The following is a 21,609-nucleotide window of genomic DNA, read 5'->3' on the forward strand; positions in this document are numbered from 1 at the left end:
ACAAAACTTTTCTGCTTTAACTGTCGTTGTAACAGTATACAGACCGTTGTAATCTTCTGTTATATTAACTGTGTGATCATGCATAGTAGAGTAGAGTAGAGTATTTATTTAACTACATAACATATACAAATATTGTTTGTAGCAAGTCAAAAAGAACATACATAGTATTAAAAAAAACGAATATAGAACGTAACTTAAATAATATATACAAACAAGAACACATATATTAAATAGAAAAAACATTTATGGCAAAGTTACGGTAAGCAGTTCAGTCGATGTTCTGCAATGAGTCATATATTCTCCTGAGCAGTAAAAACATTGTTTTAGAAGATATTTTTTTATAACTTTATCGAAACTATTACAGCTTAGCTGTTTTATACTTTTTGGTAAAATATTGTAATAATTATAATTAAGACTATTTTTTTCTGAAAGACTTAATCTACAGCGATTTGTTCGTAGGTAGTGACAGTTTCGCGTATTGTGAACATGGACATCAGACTGGTTTATTAAATGAGCACGTTTTCTGTGAATTTCAGTTAAAACTTGAAATATCAACAGACTAGGTAGCGGCATAATTTTGAATTTGATAAAGAAAGGTCGGCAGTGTTCTAGATAACTAACCCCTGCTAAAATCCTGACAGCTTTCTTTTGCATTCTAAAAATTTGAAGTGCATTTGTTGAATTGCCCCATATAATTACACCATAGTTTAGATGAGAGTGGAATAAGAAAAAATATGTCATTTTTAATGTTTCAAAGTTGACAACCCTTGCTAGTTGGCGAATAACAAATAGTGAACTTGATAGTTTTTTCTTAAGTTGTGAGATATGGGCCGACCAGTTAAGTCGATTATCTATGGTTATTCCCAATAGTTTAACAGTCTCTTTGCTAACCAGATCATTGTGTAAATTACTTGCAGATATAACCAAATTCTGCGTTTTATCAGAGTTAAGTTTTAGTTTGTTTGCAGCAAACCATGAACTAGATTTTGTAGAAACTTCCTCATGAGACATTTTTAAATCATCATTATTTTTTCCTGATATAACGTATGTCGTATCATCTGCGAATTGTATGGTTTTGTACGGAGATATGAATTTAGGCAGATCGTTGACATAAATAATAAACAAAAGAGGTCCTAAGACCGAACCTTGTGGGACTCCATGTTTAACGGATAGAAAATCGGAGAGATGACCTTTAGACACTACTGCCTGGTGTCTGCCACACAGATAAGAAGTTATAAGCTTAAGAGGGATACCTCTGATTCCATAGTAATTTAGTTTGTGAAGCAAAATGTCGTGTGAAACGCAATCAAATGCCTTCGACAAGTCGCAAAGAGAAATTGCTATGCGATTGCCGCGTTCAAGCCCTTCAATCACCTCGCTCACAACATTAAATACCGCGTTCGTAGTAGAACGAGCACTTCTGAATCCATATTGTGAGTTGCTAAAGTAATTATTTGACTCAAAATAGGAATAGAATTGTTGTTTGATAACTTTTTCAATCACTTTCCCAAAAGTAGAAACAATGCTTATGGGTCTGTAATTGTCAGTTTTTGAGGAATCACCTTTTTTGTAGATTGGTAGTACTTTTGAGTATTTTAGTATTTCTGGAAATACTCCAGTTGATAGAATTAAATTAATAAGATGAGTAAAAGGTGTTAAAACTATTTGGGTAAGTTTCTTTTAAAGTTTTGCTATTAATTTCGTGAACGTCCCTACAATTAGAATTACTAAGAGACTTTATTATTTGAGAGACCTCTTCTTCCAGAACGGGACGAAAAAAAAAGGACTTGCTCGGAGAAGGATAATTTCTATAATTGACGAGGACATCGACGTTAATATTGGGAAGAGATGTAATTATATTCTCTGCAATTGTAGTAAAAAATTGATTCATTTCGTCTGGAGGTAGATCAGGTTGTACCGAACTGGATCTTGTGTAGTTTCTTTCGAAATTTACTATTTTCCAGCAGTCTCTAGGTTTATTATTGGAATTAGTAATAAAATTACAGTATCCTGACTTTTTTGCAATTTTTAATTGCCGATTATATTCAACTTTTTGTTGTTTATATACTTTGAATAAATCGGGATCCTTAGTGGCATCTGCAATGTGTTTAACAAGAGAAAGATTAGATCTGTAAGACCTTTTTCCATTAGACCATTTCTAGATAGAGTATGACAACACAGTAATTTTGACGAGCAGTTCATTTCACTTTAGAAAAAATGTCCTGGCACCGGAATAATATATCCTAAGTTAATTAACAAATTTGATTTATAAAACAGTACCTACTGTTTTAATAGTTTAGTTTAATGTTATCCTAAATATTCGTTTTTATTGCATTCTTTGGCAACATCTTGATCGTTTGGCGAACGGTTTATAAGAAACACTTAATAAACTACTTTCATATTTACTTACCTTCGTGCCAAATCAATAACATGAGCGAACGGTTTTTCCCAGCAATACATTTTAATCACCTGAATACCGGAGATAATTTCGTTCATTAGTTTGACCCTTTCGTCGGTCCTCAAAGCTGTTTTCAAACGCATCACAGACATTTTTTTGGCTAGCCAAACTGAAAATAATAATAAACACTTGATTTTTCTGATGATAAGATGAATAATGACAGTTTTTTAGAAAAAATAAACTACTTTGAATAATTATGCACCATCACTGCACGCTTCGATTAAACCAAAGCCGATAATACTTAATGAATTTTATGTATAGTTTTAAATAAAGTCACAAAAGCACTACACATCAAAAATTATAAAAACTAGGTTTAAATATGTGTGTGTGGATACTGAACATATTTATCAAAAATAACGCTAAAGGTTTCTTCTCGATCCCACACAACGTGATGTATTAGTGGGTATAATTATATCATCCATGTAAGTTATATTATCCATGTAAGTATCGTTTGCAGTACAGGCAGAAATAGAGAAAACACTCAATGATACACTCAAAGAAAAGTTTAATGAAGCACCCGCGGAAGCAGAAGAAACAATAGAAAGTATTTGGCACACCTTCAAAACAACAATCACAACTATACAAAGAAAACAACTACAAGACAACATCAGAAAAACAAAGAATACATGGATGACAGAAGAAGTCCTAGAACTGATGGACATGAGGAGATCTTACAAAAATCGCAATGAAGAAAAATATAAAGAAACCCAGAAAATCATCCGAAACAAAATCAGGAAAGCCAAAGAAGAATGAATGAGCAGCAAATAGTATCTAGTCCAGAAAATGTAGAAGATATCTGGGAAAAATACATCAAAGATCTGTTTGATGACGAGAGAACAGAACCACAAATGAATATAGTACAAGAAACAATGCTTGATATATTAACATCGGAAGTTACAAAAACAATCAATACGGCAAAGCCACGAAAAGCCTCAGGTCCAGATAAAATATACGTAGAGATGATAAAGCTTATCAATGAAGAAAATCTTCAGACGTTAACACTATTATTTAACAAAATAAATACCACTGGAATCTTCCCAGAAGACTGGCTTAGATCGACATTTATACCTATGCAATGCCTATACCCAAGAAAAATAAAGCAAATAGATGCTCACAGTTCAGATTAATTAGCCTGGTGAGCCATTTTCTGAAAATTTTACTCAAAATTGTACATCAACGAATATACAGAGAATGCGAAAGAAACCTGAGCGACAATCAATTTGGATTTCGTATGGGACTTGGTAAATGGGAGGCATTATTTGGCCTCCAGATAATACTACAAAAATTACGAGATCAGCGAAAAGACGTGTTTCTCTGTTTTATCGACTACGAAAAAGCGTTTGATCGAGTAAAACACACAGAACTCATAGAAACCCTAACACAACATGGTATAGACCATAACACTGTAGCACTTATTAAAAAACTATATTGGGATCAAATGGCATCGATCAAAATAGACAATCGTCTGACAGCAGAATTGCCAATAAAAACAAGAGTTCGTCAGGGCTGTGTACTTTCTCCACTGTTATTCAATATATATTCCGAAAAAATGCCCTGGAAAATATTGAAAAAGGAATAAAAATCAACGGAAAATACGTAAAAAACTTAAGATACGCAGACGACACCGTCATTATTGCGGACAGTACTGAGGGTTTACAACGACTTTTGAATGTCATAATCAGAGAAGGATATAACTTGGGACTAAATATAAACACAAATAAAACAAAAGTAATGGCTGTTACACGTGCACCAAATGTCGACATTAATATTTGTATCTATAACAAACATAGAACCAGTACAAAGATTCCAGTATCTTGGTTGCTGGATAACAAACGATCTTGACCACGAGGTCGAAATACGTGCTCGTATAGAAGATGCTAGGTCCGCATTTCAACGAAAGAAAATGGAAAATGAGATGTGGGTTTTTCGAAGGATGCTGATGATCTATTGGACAGAGCACGTTTCCAACAACGAGGTGCTAATAAGAATGGGTAATGAGAGAGAAATCCTAAATATTGTAAAAAACAGAAAAACGAGTTATTTAGGACATGTTTACAGAGGAGAAAAATACAACTTCCTACGACTTATAATGGAAGGGAAAGTAGAAGGAAGAAGAGGTCCAGGAAGAAAAAAATGCTCCTGGTTGAAGAATGTAAAAGACTGGACAGGCATGGACACACATTCGATACTAAGAACAGCTCAAGCAATTTGCTGTAGTTATAGCCAACCTTCAGTAATGGAGAAGGCACCTTAAGAAGAAGTATCATTTGTACGCTCAACCTCAGTATTGACTGTTTGAAAGCAATCGTAAATTGCCGACTTTGTTGTTTTACTCATTGCAGCTGCATCTAAAGGTGACAAGGGGTAAGGGGCAATTCATACTAAAAAAATTTTTGAATCTCATCCTCAAAAGCTTCAGTGATACTCATGCGTTGAAATAATAATACAGGGTCTATAGCTACTTCTTCTTCGTGAACTTTCACGGTGCTACTCGTAGTTAAAAGAGGGAGTACTTTTTCATAGCGTTTTAATTTTATATTATTAAATGTCTCACCTGCCATTCTAGACATGGAAGCAATTCCAACTTTACGAGTTTTATGGCAATTAATCATATCGTCTCCATACCGTTTTCGAGAAAAATCTAAAAAACTCTCAAATTTTGACCTTTGACCCCGATTAACTTTTACGTTACATGTGTTACTTAACACATACGATCGATGGGGATTTTTAAAATTTTATTTGTAATGGTAAACCCCAGCTCTCCACCAATGTTTGGCTATCCGGGAATTTTTGTTATTTGACCACTAAATTTATATCTGAATTGATCAGATTATAATAGTCTGCTTTTAAACTTGTCACATCGATATAGTTACATTAGTTGTGATACCGTGTAACGTGTCTAAAAACCGATACATTAATTTTGGTAAAAAGTTCCCACGAGATAATTTCTGGCCGTGCTAATAAAATTTCCTTTAGGTTCATCTATTTGCTATAATCCCTTAAAAGGTTGTACCGAAATGCCACTAAATGTACCGATTCTGTCCCGTCATATTTTGTTTGCAACTACAGTAAAACCTCGATATAACGGACACCTATTTAACGGACTTAGGATATAACGGACAAAAAATCCGGTCAAATATAAAACAAAATAAAAACGTACTGTTAATATTATACATGCTTAACCCGTCCCATACCACTGTATTTTACAAAGAATTTCAGCAAAATCTAGCATAAGAGTCATTTCTAATAGTAATATGTATATATATTTTTTTGCTGGAAAATAAATTTGTTAGAGAAACATAAAAAATACACACATGAGATATAAATTTGTACATTTGTAGGCAAGAAACAGAAAGTGAGATTATCACATATAATTAGGGGATTCCCTGAAATAATAACACGTAGGTTTTTATGATTATATGGGTATTGCTAAACTAACACATTGTGTACGCCAGTAAGTAAGTTAAAATTTTCGCAATCCTACCCTTTAAATATGGACAAACGGAAAAGAATCAATCTAAAAATCAATCAAAAACTGAATATTATACAAAAGTTGGAGTCTGAAACGTCTGTGTCTCATATATGTGATCAATATGGCATAAAAAAGCAAACTGTTTCGGACATAAAAAAAAGACAAAAACAAAATAAATAAATTTGCATTCATGTGTCATGTAGGAGAGAACAGCAATCTCAGAAAACTAATGAAATTGGCTCGTAAAACTTCACTGGAAGAAGCAATCTGAAAATGGTACGGCCAACAACTTTCTAGAGGGGTCCCAGTCCGGGTAGTCGAATTGAAATCTGATGCAATTAAATTAGCAAATCATATGGACATACCATTCAGAGCAAGTGATGGATGGCTCTAGCGCTTTCGCAAAAAGCACGGAATCATGAATAAAAGAATTTACGACAAAGCTTCAACTGCCCCAAAAGAGGAAATAGAACCTTTTAGTTAAAAATTAATAGAACATTATAAGTAACGAAATGCTATTAGAATCTCAGATTAACAATATGTACTGACGAAACTGGTTTGTTATGGCGTACTTTGCCTGAAAGCACACAAGCCTCCAAATATGAAAAATCTAATTCTGGAAGAAAAATAAGCAAGAAGAGGATCTCGGCTTTGTGCTAACGCCGATGGATCGCATATATTGACTCCTGTAATGGTTGGCAAATCTCGTAAACCTAGCAACTTTAGCTGTATGTTTTTGTCAAAACATACAACATTGCTTATTCAACAAATGGATCAGGGAATAATTTTGGCAACCAAACGAATATATCGCAGCAAGATTTTAGAGGATGTAATAGTTGTATTGATCGATGGAAATAATGTAGAAGATACAAGAGGGCAGCGTACCTTGCAAATTACAATTTAAAGTCAACAGTTTTTAATTTTGCTACAGCATGGGAGGCGGTGCAAGAGCAAACAATGAAACATGGTTGGAAGGATTTGTTTGATGGCCTAGATGCATACACAGATTTAGAAGGGTTAGAAGTTACTGATTTCTGTAGGACAATACATAATAATGCCGGAGAACATATAGCTAAGGAAGGTATAACGCCATGACTGAAAGTGAAATAGATAGAAGTGATGATACCGAAGAAGGTGACAAAACAAGACTACTAAAAATGAAGTTATCAGAGGTAACGTCGCATCTCGACGATCTAATAACAGTTATTGATTATTTATCAGATAAAGAACTTCAACTGTGTTCTACGCATTTTCGTAATTTTAGAGAGTTGATAAAAAAAAACAACAAACATCGAAAGTGCAAACGAAACCTGGTTTCCTTTTCAAAACTGGATTACCGACAGCAAGCGCGTCGATATCAACAGCAAAGTCACTTCACGACGAATGTCCGAATTCAATTCAATAGAATTTTGTTTGTATTTTCAATTTTTTATTTACATCTAAATACGTACAAATAAATACTAAATAAGTAAAAAAAAAGTTTTTTCGATTTATTTTAAACATATTTTTATATAATGGACTTTCGGCTTTAACGGACACCCCGTCCCCCCAACTAGTCCGTTATATCGAGGTTTTACTGTGTATTCTAAATATTTCTAAATATCGTTAAGATATTTACCCAAGACTTCGAACATTTTTAGTCAAATTCGGAAACGGTATTTGCCCAGGCAAATTTTTTGTATCTAAACAAGGCACACCTTTCCAATTCTATTTTATTTTCCTGTGTGTGTCAAGATGTAAGGACGTTCAAAGTGTGTATAAGACACCTTTTAGAGTAAGATTAATGCTATATCTTTTGTTTTTTTTGCATGTTTATTTTTGAATTTTCTCATCTAATTAGGTTTCAAATTTATCCCATAGGAAATTCAAAGGCCATTTTTATTGTTCTGGAGCTATTTTCTTGTGGCTTTTTAAAGTAATTACTATTTAAATGGGAATAAGCCACAATTAAAGGTTATAGTAAGTTTATTGACGTTTCAATTTCCACTTCAGAAATCGTTCTCAAACTACAAACATTAGTAAATTAAACAAATTTTGTTTTTTTGTTACTTGTTGAAAAATTCTTCTAATAATTTAATTTTATCTGACTCATTTATATTGACAATTCAGACATACATTATACATTTTAAAGTAGACGACTTTAAAATGATATTGCCAATATTGTTGAGTTGCGCTCCTGGGACGACTTTACTTATAAGATAGTTCATTCGATTACATGAAATCAACTTTAATTTGAGAATATCCGTCAGAAAAAAATCGTAGCATGTAATTCGTCTTTAAAAAGACAGACATATTTAATGATGACAGTAAAACTCTCCTGTTAGTGATTCCATGGTAAATTATGAGGGAAAAACCAGGTAAAAACCTCATAATACTATCCCGACATGGAAAGTATTTGGTCGTGCATTTAGTTTACTTTCAATAAACATCAAATTCTGATTTTGTATATTTGTTATTTAAAAAACATAAATGATGTATCCTCTATAATGTTACTGACTTACTAATACTGGTATTTTCCTTTTTTTTAACTTCCTCTTTTAATATGGGTAACCAGATCCTACTACATTCTGCCGAGGAATACGCGACACATTTGGTCTCATTTAGCATAATTAGAGCGGCTTCTTTGATTTTTCTCTTTTTACCATTCGTTTCTTTTAGGACTTTATTTGAATCATTCCATTGAACCCTATGTTCATTATCCCATGCGTGTTTACATATTTGAGATCTATCAAATTCTCCATTTTTAATATAAGATTGATGTTCACGTATTCTAACATTTAATGGCCTTGATGTTTTACCTAAATAAAACTGATCGCATTCACAAGTTATTTTATAAATACAATTCTTTGTCCTTTCTTGTTCATTGTTAGGTTTGGTTTTAGACAAAATAGATCTCAATGTGTTTGTTGTTTTGAATGTTGTTGAAATGTTGAATTTATTTCCTATCCTTTTAAGTGTTTCTGATAATTCTTTTATGTATGGTATTGTTATTTTCCTCGTATTATTCCTTGTGTATGCTGTAGGATCTGATTCTAAGTTGGTCTGTTCTATTCGGTCGATCGTTGAAAATTCCTTATTTATACACGATAAAGGATAATCATTTTTTAATAAAACAGATATTAACAAATGTTTTTTCTCCAAGAACGAACTATCTTACAAGTAAAGTCGTCCCAGGAACGCAACTTAACAATATTGGCAATATCATTTTAAAGTCTTCTACTTTAAAACCTATAATGTATGTCTGAATTGTCAATATAAATGAGTCAGATAAAATTAAATTATTAGAAGAATTTTTCACCAAGTAACAAAAAAACAAAATTTTTTTAATTTACTACTGTTTGTATTTTGATAAAGATTTCCGAAGTGGAAATTGAAACGCCAATAAACTTACTTTAACCTTTAATTGTGGCTTATTTCCATTTAAATAGTAAGGCCATTTTTATCCCGTTGGAAGTTCTACTTTATCCCGTTGGGAGTCCAAGTTTATCCCATTTCAAATCTAAATTCCTTTTTATTTAGAGGGACCCTTTATCCTAATATGTAGGTCACTCAAATCATAGTATGAAGTCCCCTTTTGTGTTCCAGTTTGGACGGAAGCTCCCATTTATTCAACATTCGGCTGGTGCCGAGGCCATCATCCAGTAAATCGGATTAACAGATTATTTGAAATATTGCGAGTTCATTCTCCATATATTCTAAGACCGTTACAGTGATGTTACTTTCACGTTAAGAAAGTTTTTTATTTATTATCACCGCAAATGCGGTTAAAAAGATAACAAAGTTATAATTTTTGCAACATAATTGTTACTTTTAGGTAAGCAGCTTGTTCGTAAGATTTTTAGGGGTTAACTCTCTGATGACTGGACTAAGAATATTCTGAAGATATTCATTCGTTCTATATACATTTTAGTTTGGAGTTATTTTTATATTAACACACAGAAAAACATTAAATGCCTAACCTCTATATCAGTAAAATCGTAATAGTATACTTACTTTGAAGTGGGACGAACGATACTAGGAATCCCATACCAAAAAAGGCACTCACTCCAATTTCTCTATACAACAGCCACGTCCCAAGAGCAACTTGGATCGGCCCTATCCAGGCGTAATGAGTCAAACCAAATAACTGGTCAAATTTGCTTACGTCATTGGATAATAAGTTTACTAATTGACCTACAGTAGTGTTTCCTAAAAGAGAAAAATACTTTTCCGATTTTTTTCCACTACTAATGATTTACAGAAAAAGTCAAGATATAGACAAATGGATCAACTCAATACGAGATCACCTCTTTATATAGTATCGTTTCTTACCTAAAGCTTCTCGGCTAAACCTCAAAGTTTTTCTATATATCAAAGACGAGCAAGCCACCCGTATCTTCATGGCGATGTGCTGTAAGCCCATATAGTTTGGTTGTTGCATCACAGCATCTAGTAAAAGTGTAATCACAAGTGCAGCTGCATAAATTAACGCCTCATCTTTCGTTATTCGGGTCTGTCCTGCTTCCAAATACGAAACTAGCATTCGTATACAGTAAGGCATTACCACTCTGAAATGAAAAAAGAAAACATTAAAAAAAAAAGGAATTAGGGATGGTCACAAGCTCGAGATTAGCTCGGCTTGCCTCGAGGCTCAGCTCGTTCGCCGAGCCAAGCTTCGAGCTCAAGACTGTTTGTTTCTTCTGAGACAAGATTTGAGCCGAACTAAATTTTTTTCGAGCCGAGCCCCTTATGCTTTTGTAAAAATAATTAATGAAAAACGTGCATAAACGTACTATTTTCTATATAAAAAATTAAAAATTTCCAATTTTTCTATTAGTTTTTTTATCTGACTGCCGAGCAGGTTGAAGCAGTTTTTCTACCCAGGCCATGGTGTTATTTCTTAATTTTCGGCATGATACACAGCTAGAATTTAACTGTATGCATTTTTCAATATGACATTGGGTTTTTTTTTTCAGCAATTTCAGGAGTGTATCTCTAACGATACATGCGGCCTGTCCGAATTTTTTTTTACCACAGGCCGGGGGTATCCCTAGTGATACACCGAAATAATGTATACATTTTTGTTTCAGGTATCATCGTTTTGCGACACAAAGTGAAAAAAGACTAATAAAAAATTAAAGTGGACTTTATTACTTAGTAATAATGTTAACTGTGAGTGACTGTAAAGACAATGGCTAGAAAATATCTCACACAAGAAGAATTGGAACAATATTGGGAGACAGTGAGCACGAGTGACGAAGAGTCTTTTGATTCAAAGGATGACCCTGATTATAATGCCTCGGCAACGGATACCAGCGACAATAAAGGTACCATTCCGCAACACGCGACCGAGACAAGAGACCGAGACAGGCGACAGATAGGCGAGACCGATTGTGGTCTCTCTACGTCTGTTCTCAATGCAATTATATCAGGGTCATTCCGTAGCCCGCGACCGAGACAAGCGACAAACGATTCGGTCTCCTACAAGAGCAGTAGTGAAGTGTGTCGTCCCGCGACACTTCTGATTTGGCGCTGATTTGTATATGCATTTTTGTTAATAATAATGTCCGAAATAAAATTTAGTGCTGAGGAAGATGAATTGCTAATAGAGTTATTATCTAAGAGCCCACCACTATACGATCCTCAAGTAGAATATTACAAGCATGTTATCGTTCCGGAAAATATTTGGAAGGATATAGCAGAAAAAATGAACAGAACTGGTAAGTTACAATTTTATTTTTAATTCATTACTTTTAAAAGGTATAACCTTTCCAGATTCTTCTAGAAAGCCTTCACGTAGTAGGTTATGTAAACAACAGCTAACTAATATTAGGTCATCACATGTTTCTGGAGCAATCGCTATTGGTGTGTAAAATATTCTAAATACCTGGGCCAACAACCCAAATGCATTTTCTGAAACTCTTCTACCCCGACAAAGTCGATAATTAAAAACTTGTTTACTTAAATAATTCTCTTTTTGTATAAGGTTTCATCATGTAAGTGTCAAGACCAAAAGCTTCATCTCCTATTAAATAGTAACCTAGTTTTACATCAGTTCCTGGAAGGCACTGAGGCTCAAGAAAATTAAATCTGTTGTCCATAATATTTTTTCCCATTACAGATTTTTTGAAAATACTACTGTCTCCCTCTTTGCCATAAGAACCGACATCTACTGTTATAAACTTGCTATTAGAGTCCAGAATAGCTAAGAGTACAATAGAAAAATATTCCTTATAATTAAAAAATAAAGATCCACTCTTTGAAGGAGCTCTTATACGAACGTGTTTGCCATCGATGGCTCCCATACAATTCGGAATATTCCATTGTGTCCAAAAGTTCTCAGAAATACGTTTGTAGTCGTCTTGTGTAGGCTCAGGCATAAATTGAGGAATTATTTTTTTTCTTAAAATATGTAATACCTCTTTCACAATTCTTGAAATGTAACATGCAGATATTCTATAAGCATATGAGATAGATGCAAAGCTTTCTCCAGTAGCAAGAAATCTGAAAAAAATACAATTGTATCACTAAATTTTTACCAATAACAATAACATTATTTTAACAATTAGTTGATACATAACACAATACTTTTCTTTTTTGCAGATGCTGACTGTAAAAAAAGGTGGAAGTACATTCGAGATTCGTATAATCGTTACAAACGTAAAAAGAAAATGGCAACTGGATCGGGTGCTCCAGCTAAAAATTACAAATGGGAGCTGTTTGAAAGACTTCGGTTCTTGGAACAGGTATCAACCGAAAGAGCCAGTGCCTTCGATATTTCTTCCGAAAGTCTTATGTCAACTGAAGAGGCAGAAATCCCCTTTGTTAGTGAAGAAAATCTAGATACGTCGATCCAACCGGCTCCGGAGGCAGCCAAATCTACACATTCGCCAGCTAAAAAACGAAAGAAAGTCGAAGATGATTTTTTGACTTATCTCCAAGAAACGAGACGACCAGAGACAAATATTCTTGCAAGAAATAAACACTATCAAAGAAAATGATGACGAAGTTAATACATATATATATATATATATATATATATATATATATATATATATATATATATATATATATATATATATATATATAATTTCGGTTTACAACGTTCTTCGACGTCTTCCGATTTCCAATCTCCATCTCATTCTATCGTTCCATAGATCGTCTTCCAGTTCTCTTTCTCTGATTTCTTTATCAACTCCTTCTCTCCAACTTCTTCTAGGCCTTCCTGGTCTTCGCCTACCTCTTGGTTGCCATTCAAGAATTTGTCTTGGTATTCTATTCTCCGGCATTCTCCTTACGTGTCCGTACCATCTGAGTTGTGTCGTTTTGATGTCATCAACAATATTATGTGTAACCCCCATGATTTCTCGGACTCTCTCGTTTGTTATTCTGTCGTGTCTGGAGATTCCCGCCGAGCGGCGCCAGAAGTCCATTTCTGTTGCTCTAAGCATTTTCTCTGATCTGTCTTTTAGGGGCCACACTTATGTTGTGATACTTTTTATTATGGTGTTGTATATTCTTCTTTTGTTGTCTTTAGAGATGTTTTTATCCCACAGTACGCTGTTTACTAAGGCTATGCCTTTCCTTCCCTGTGTATTTCGTTCCTTAATGGCTGCATCTAATTTTCCGTCTTGAGTGATTTTTACTCCTAGGTATTTGTAGTTATCACATAGTTTGATCTCTTGATTTTCCTCTACGAGAAGGTTATGTTGATCTCCTCCGATACTCATGTACTCAGTTTTTTCCATATTCACTTCCAAACCCCACTCTGTAAACTCTTCTAATAGTTTTCGCATCATGTAACTAAGGTCTTCAGAGTCCTGTGCGATGATGACCTGGTCATCTGCAAAGCACAGAGTGTACAAAGTTAAGTCTATTAGTGGTATGCCCATATTCGTACATTTTTTCTTCCATTTGTTGAGTGCTGCTTCGAGGTATATTTTGAATAATGTTGGGGATATACAGCATCCTTGTCTTAGTCCTTTAGTCACTTTGAATCCCGGTGTTATCAGATTTCCTGTTTTAATTCTTGTTGTTTGTTGGTAGTACAACGTTTTTACTGCTTCAATCAATTCTATATTTATATTTGTTTTCCCCAGTGCCTCCCATAATTTATCAAGCGGGATACTATCATATGCTTTCCTAAGGTCTACGAACGTCAGATGGACTTCTTGGCCACGAGCAACTTTCTTTTCAATTATCTGAGTAATAGAGAAGACATGGTCTATTGTAGATCGACCTGCACGAAAACCAGCCTGTTCTTCGGCTTCCATATCTTGGTATTCTTCTTCTATTCGATTTTTTATTATTTTCCCATATATTCTGCTAATACTACTAGTAACTGCAATTCCTCTATAGTTTTCAGGTTTCGATTTATCTCCCTTTTTATAGATGGTGCTCATATGCGATCATATGCGAAGTTAATACATTTGGCAACCATATTAAATCTATAATGAGAAAATTGAACAAGCGTTTTCAAGTACAGGCAAGGAGCGAAATATTCAACATTTTGACAAAATATGAACTAATGCAAATGGTTATGGAAAGCAGCATTCAAACAGCTCCCACGACATCAGACGAACATATTTATGCTTCATCCGTCGTTTCTCCCTCTGGATCAGCCTCTGCAACCAATAGTAGTACGCCTGCTTCACAACATGATGGAGACTATTTCAATTCCCTTTTTTCATTATAAAATTAATTAATATTTTTTTAGTATTAAGATATAAAACTTACCTTAAAGTTAAAGATAATTTTTCTTTTGATGTTATGTCGCCTTTCGTTTGTATGTCCTTCTCTATTAAATTGTTTATATAATCGAACTGTGTTTTATTCAGTCTAAAATAACCTCTAAATTTTTCTTCATCTAATGATAAATGAATCATTATTAATAAATTAAAAAAGCCTTCCTCGCGCCTTGTTTTAAATATAGAATTTATACAACTCCGTTTTTTTATTCGAAACATGTAATATAGAAGTATATCGTCATCTTCTTCTTCTTCCATTAACCTTTTAAAGAGTAGTTTCGAAGTCATTATACCTTCTTTTTAGCCGCACGTTTCTCGTATGTCGCTTGTCTCGGTCGCGTACCCAGTTCAAGGGGCGACAGTTCACTTGGTGTCGCGGTCTCGCCTATCTGTCGCCTGTCTCTGTCTCCTGTCTCGGTCGCATGATGCGGAATGCTACCTTAATAGTGAAATTTCGACGCCAGTACATAACCTCACTGATCCAGGAGTTTCTGCAAGCCCTCCGAATAATTCCCCAAAGCCGGGAACATCTGGAACTTCACCAAATAGACCACCAACTCAAAGAATATATGGATCCCTCTAAAACGCATCCCCTGTGTCAGCTGGAACTGCAACTGCAGTAGATAGTTTTGAATATATTATTTGGAGTGACCCGACCGGAAAACAGCAGCACTTCACTTTCAGTGCTCAATCTGGTATGGATCCAACAATCTCAGGAATATTTGCATTAGCTGAACCAATCGATTATTTTTCGTTATTTTTTAACCACGAAATAATAAATATCGTGGTAAATCAAACTAACTTGTTTGCCACACACTATCTTGAACGTGCAAATGATGTCCCAAGTTCTTCACGTATGCATGACTGGACGCCAACTGATGCAAACGAAATGAAACAGTTTGTGATTTTGCTTGGATGGATGGGCGAGTTGAAAGTCAGCGAACTTCCCGATTATTGGTCTCAAAATCCATTGTTTTCATTTCCATTACCAAAAAACACTATGCCACTCAATCGTTTTGAGATTTTACTGAGATTTTGGCATTTTGCTAATAACGACGAATTAACACCAGGAGATCGTACGCACAAAATAAATGACATTTTTAATGAGTTTATAAAAAATTTCAAAAATGCTTACATGCCAGGTGAAGCCATATGCATAGATGAGACGATGAGATCATTCTCTCTCCTGTTGCCGACAAGAATGTAGTGTAGAATTTTTAAATAATTTTAAACTGTTTGTCCGTGTTCTAGTGTAGTGTTATGTACAATTTTTGTTTCAATTTCATGTTTATTACATTCTGCGCTTGCTGGATAGCCCAAATTTGACGAAATGCCCCTGATGATGCTGTAGAAAGCGAAAGTATTTGGGCAAGATTTGATTATTAAAATTGTGCTCGATACTTGCCTTTAATTTTTCAAAATTTGTTAAATAGTTGAACCAACATCTCATGTAATATTTTTGGTCCATACTTTACCAACTCAATTGGGATGTCTACAGGTCCTGCTGCTTTACCGTTTTTCGATCTTTTGAGGGCATCGCTTAACTCTCCGGTTGTTATCTCAATTATTTGTGTATGTTCGAATATTTCTTCCATTTCGATCTCTTAAAATTTACATGTATCCTCTGTCAGTAAGACGTCATAATGGTGTTTTCAATGTTTTAGATCTATTAACTGTAAGTTAGATTTTTCCTTTCCTTCCTTCCGGAGAGACTTTATCACCTTCCACGCTTGCCCAACTCTTGTTCCACCCATATACCTATTCACCTCTGCACATCTTCGATCCCACATCTCATTTTTACTTTTCACTACTTCTCTTTTTACATCTCGATTTAAGTTTTTATATATCTTGTAATCTTCCTCCTTTCTCGTTGACATCCATTTCTGATAAGCAGTTTTCTTTTTGTTTACTAACGTTTTCATATTCTCCGACCACCATTCTTGATTTCTTGTTTCATCTTTGTCTTTATACTCCAAAGCTTCACTTGCAGCCTCATGAATGCATTTTTAAGTTGCTGGTATAATTCTTCCGCTGATACATTTTCTCGATCCACATTTTGTAATTTTGTGGAAGGTCGTAATTTGTAAAGAAATTTCGTTGAATCTTCTTTTAAGCTTTCTAGGTTATATTTAGGGGATGTTACTTCTTGTCTCTATATTCTGTACCTGAGTGTTATTGTTTTTGCGATAGTTAACTATCACGTTGGCCATAAGTAAACGATGGTCGGATCCACATTCTGATCCACCTTGTAGGTTGTATCCATGTAAATTTGTGGATATCTCTATGTTGAAAAAAGCCATTCATAATTTTGAGAGACACTGTTTCACAAAAATCTCTAAGACGCATTTCGTTGTCATTGATTTGTTCCCCATATCTTCCTACGACTCTGTTATTTTTTTCTCTCCCTATTCTGCCGTTTAAATCTCCTAGTATAAAGACTCCACAGTTTTCTTTAACTTTAGAGAGTGTTTCATTCATCTTGTTGTAGAAATCGTCTTTACTTTCTGGATTTGCATCTTCATTTGGGGCATACACTTCGACAATTACAATGTTGTGTACATTCTTTTTCATTTCCAGTATTAGCAGTTGTTCATTTACTTCAATCCACGATTTAATATTGTTTTTAAGATTTTTTTGAATGACAATAGAGACTCCTCTCTTAGCTCTGTTATCTTTACTCACTCTACTGTAGATATGTATATATTCTCCTATCTCTTCATTTCCTTTTCCCTTTTTCTTGGTCTCGGTGAGAATACATATACTATCTGTATCTATTTTTCTTTCCGCTAATTCTTTGAATACTTCTGTTTGTTTGGTTCTAAGTCCTTGTACATTTGTCGTCTTTGTTTTGATCCATCCTTTGTATTCTGAGGCTTTTGGTCGACATTTTTAGCATTTATTTCTTTTGACAAGGGATGAGTCTCAACCATAGCCTCAACCCTCCTCCTTTATCCGGGCTTGGGACCGGCACCGGCATTTACTGAGCTACTTAATCCACCCAGCACTTACCGGAGGCGGACATGCAATATAGAAGACCTAAATGGATGGGTGACAAAACGAAAACAGGAGTTGAACGAACAAATGGCAGAGGATAAAATAGTACGAATAACACGAAATAAGTCACCAAATGGACGAAGAAGTATTGGCAGACCAAGAAAAAGATGGTGCGATAATTTAAAAAAATTAGGAGGCTAATATTGAAGAACAAACAGGCTTTAAAGCTTACATACAAGAAGGCTGAAGAAAAAGAGAATCAATAGAATCAATAGTTAATATAGCTTTTAGTTTTACGAAATCGTCGATAAATTAAGTTAAAGATGAATAGCTTATTAATCACTTGATCAAACTGCAATGAAACACGTACTTTCCCCGGTGCCTCTTATGGGTATGCGAAATACGATAATTTTGTGGTTTTCATGAATATTATGTTTATGGTATTGTTGTGGTCTATGGTTTTTTATTTTGTATAAGTCGTACTAATTGTATAACATTTATCATATACAAAGAGCCGGTAATTATTATAAAGACTTAATATAAAAATTCGAATATTTAATAAATTATACACATGTTAAATATGTTTACGCCAAATATATAAACAAAAACATTTGTAAAATTAGAAAGTATAATTGTGGTTAATTTGGATTGAACAGACATATAGTCGTGCTAGGAACGACTATTTTCAAATTAACATGAAATCGTCCATTTTCACGCATGTGACTACACACTAAGTATTTTGTTTATTTGTAAGCAGTCAGCAAAATACAATGCTCAACAATTTAAGAGGATATTAGAAAAATAGAAAATAAGAAGAACGAGAAAGAATAAGAAAATAGGAAAGATTCACAAAAGGACTAGAAATGGATTTCTATGGACGGACAACAGAAACAAGTATGGCGCTTCATAAGACAACAATGAAGCGAAATGAAAGAACTAGTTAAAATAGAACACATACAAGAGGATACATGGGTGGCCTTCTTTTCAGAAATGTTTAAAAAACAAAACGAAGAACCTTTACCAGAAACGCCAAATATAATAACTGAGGAAAAGACCGAAATCTCCCAAAACGATGTGAAAGAAGAAATAAACAAATTAAAAAACAGAAAGTCACCAGGAGAAGATCAAATACCAAATGAACTCTTAAAATATGGAGGTGATCACCTTGTACAACAACTGCAACTTCTTATTAATAAAATAATCACCACGAACAGAATACCAGATGAATGGAGGAGAGCGATCATAGTGATGTTCTTCAAAAAAGGAGATAAGAAAGACCCCAATAATTATCGAGCAATAAATCTATTAAATACAGCACTCAAATTGACAACAAGAATAATAGCGATAAAAATAAACGAACGAATATCTCTGCAAGAGGAACAGCAAGGATTTCGGACAGGAAGATCATGCACGGATGCAGTTTTTGTAATAAGACAAATAAAAGAAAAGTCGCTGAAATACAACAAACCAGCATATATGTGTCTGATAGATTTGAAGAAAGCGTTTGATAGAGTGAGAATTCGGGACGCGATACATTTATTATATGAAAAGAGAATATCACTGGATTTAGTAAAAACCATTGAGAATATATATAAAGATAACATAGCTATGGTAAGATGTAAAGGAAAACTATCGCAACCTATCAAATATGAAACTGGCATTAGACAAGGAGATTCGCTGAGCCCATTATTATTTAATATGATAATGGATGAAATCATAAAGAAAGTTAAAAAAAGAAGAGGATACAGAATGGGAGAAAAGGAAATAAGGATAATATGCTACGCCGACGACGCCATAATAACAGCCAAAAATGAAGATGACCTACAAAGATTAATTAAAGAATTCGAAGATACGGCGCTCATATAGAGCGATCTCAACAGAGAAAACTAAAGCGATAGTGATATCAGCGGAACCGAGACGATGTAAACTAGTCGTAAATAACAAAATAATAGAACAAGTGATGAATACTTGGGAATAAAACTGTCAAGCTACGGAAAAGTGGAAGAAGAAGTACAAAAACAAGTGAACATGGCAAACACAGCAGCAAGATGTCTCAACAACACAATCTGGAGAAACAAATACCTCACAACGGAAACGAAAACCAGGATATATAAATCAACAATAAGACCGATAATGACGTACACAGCGGAAACAAGAGCAGATACGGCGAAAACACAAAGACTACTGGAAACAACAGAAATGAAAGTCTTACGAAAAATAACAAAGCAAACTCTAAGAGACAGAGTAAGAAGTGAGGAAATACGAGCTAGATGTGGTACAGAGGAAATAAACTCGTGGACCAAAAGAAGAAAATTGGAATGGAATCAACACATCGAAAGAATGACAGAAAATAGAATAGTACGAATGGCAAGAGACATACAATGGTATGTAATCTGATCTCCAAATTTAGATTTTTGCACGTTAGGAGTGGCTTAATTCGTATAAATGCTGATCTGGCAATCTCTATTCGCCTGTTTATTTCTGTAGTATGATCATTTGTTTCATTGATCAAAGTTCCCAAGTACTGATATTTTTCTACTTGTTCTATCACATTACTATTGATTGTCAATAGGCGATGTATATTTTGTGATCTTTTTGTAATTAGCATGTACTTCGTTTTTTTTTAGCGTTTACAGTAATTTCCATCTCAGCACGATTCATACTTAAGCTTTCGATAAGATGTTGTAGATCTTCTATACTCATTGCTATGATCACAGTGTATAACAATATGAAATTTAATTTAAGGTATTTATTACGTTTACCATTAATTTAGTATTTTGTAGGTAACTTGGAATTTTTGCATGTTTGTCACCCTATACCAATTTGAAGCGATGTGTTTGGACATTTTTAGAATCAGTTCAGCAGAATCTAGAAATTGAAACAAAAAATGGGGGTTCTATTAACCCTTAACCAACGTGGTGAATTAATTTTACACAAACGACGTCCCTGGGACTCCATGTTCTCAAACTGACAATTTGTGTTCTGAATGTTATGTTAGAGTTATTGAAATTGAAAAAGACATTTAAAGAAAGCATATTTATTATAAAAAGTTGAACAATACAAAATAATACCAACTTATAGGAAAATAAAAATTGAATGAACCGAAAAATCTGCCTATTTGCGTCGATAAAAAAACAAATTATTTTACATAAATATTTTTTTTTTTCAAAAACACGTTTTTAAAATTATATTGAATACAGTAAAACCTCGATATAAAAGACCTCTATTTAACGGACTTCGGATATAACGGACAAAAAATCCGGTCAAATATAAAACAAAATAAAAACGTACTGTTAATATTATACATGCTTAACCCGTCCCATATGTATTTTACAAAGAATTTCAGCAAAATCTAGCGTAAGAGTCATTTCTAATAGTAATATGTATATATTTTTTTGCTGAAAAATAAATTTGTTAGAGAAACAAAAAATACACACATGAGATATAAATTTGCACATTTGTAGGCAAGAGACAGAAAGTGAGATTAAGGGGATTCCCTGAAATAATAACACGTAGGTTTTTATGATTATATGGGTGTTACTAAACTAACACATTTAGTGTACGCCAGTAAGTAAGTTAAAATTTTCGCAATACTGCCCTATCAAAAAGCAAACTGTTTTGGACATAAAAAAAACAAAAACAAAATAAATAAATTTGCATTCATGTGTGATGTAGGAGAGAACAGCAATCTCAGAAAACAAATGAAATTGGCTTGTAAAACTTCACTGGAAGAAGCAATCTGAAAATGGCACGGCCATCAACTTTCTAGAGGGGTCCCAGTCCGGGTAGTCGAATTGAAATCTGATGCAATGAAATTAGCAAATCATATGGACATACCATTCAGAGCAAGTGATGGATGGCTCTAGCGCTTTCGCAAAAAGCACGGAATCATGAATAAAAGAATTTACGACAAAGCTTCAACTGCCCCAAAAGAGGAAATAGAACCTTTTAGTTAAAAA

General features: G+C 34.1%; 1 protein-coding gene across 1 annotated transcript in view; it reads right to left on the reverse strand.

Moving 5' to 3' along the window:
* LOC140449850 (probable multidrug resistance-associated protein lethal(2)03659) overlaps positions 1-21,609 on the reverse strand; it is a 162,645-nt gene that overhangs the window by 43,744 nt on the left and 97,292 nt on the right. Inside the window, exons 3-5 of the mRNA XM_072543219.1 lie at positions 10,242-10,477; positions 9,924-10,118; positions 2,411-2,567 (exon numbers count right to left, since the gene is read on the reverse strand). Of these exons, the coding sequence (XP_072399320.1) occupies positions 2,411-2,567; positions 9,924-10,118; positions 10,242-10,477 (588 nt within the window). The remainder of the gene's footprint in view (positions 1-2,410; positions 2,568-9,923; positions 10,119-10,241; positions 10,478-21,609) is intronic.

Source organism: Diabrotica undecimpunctata, chromosome 9 (genome assembly GCF_040954645.1).
Source record: "Diabrotica undecimpunctata isolate CICGRU chromosome 9, icDiaUnde3, whole genome shotgun sequence".
NCBI lineage: Eukaryota > Metazoa > Arthropoda > Insecta > Coleoptera > Chrysomelidae > Diabrotica > Diabrotica undecimpunctata.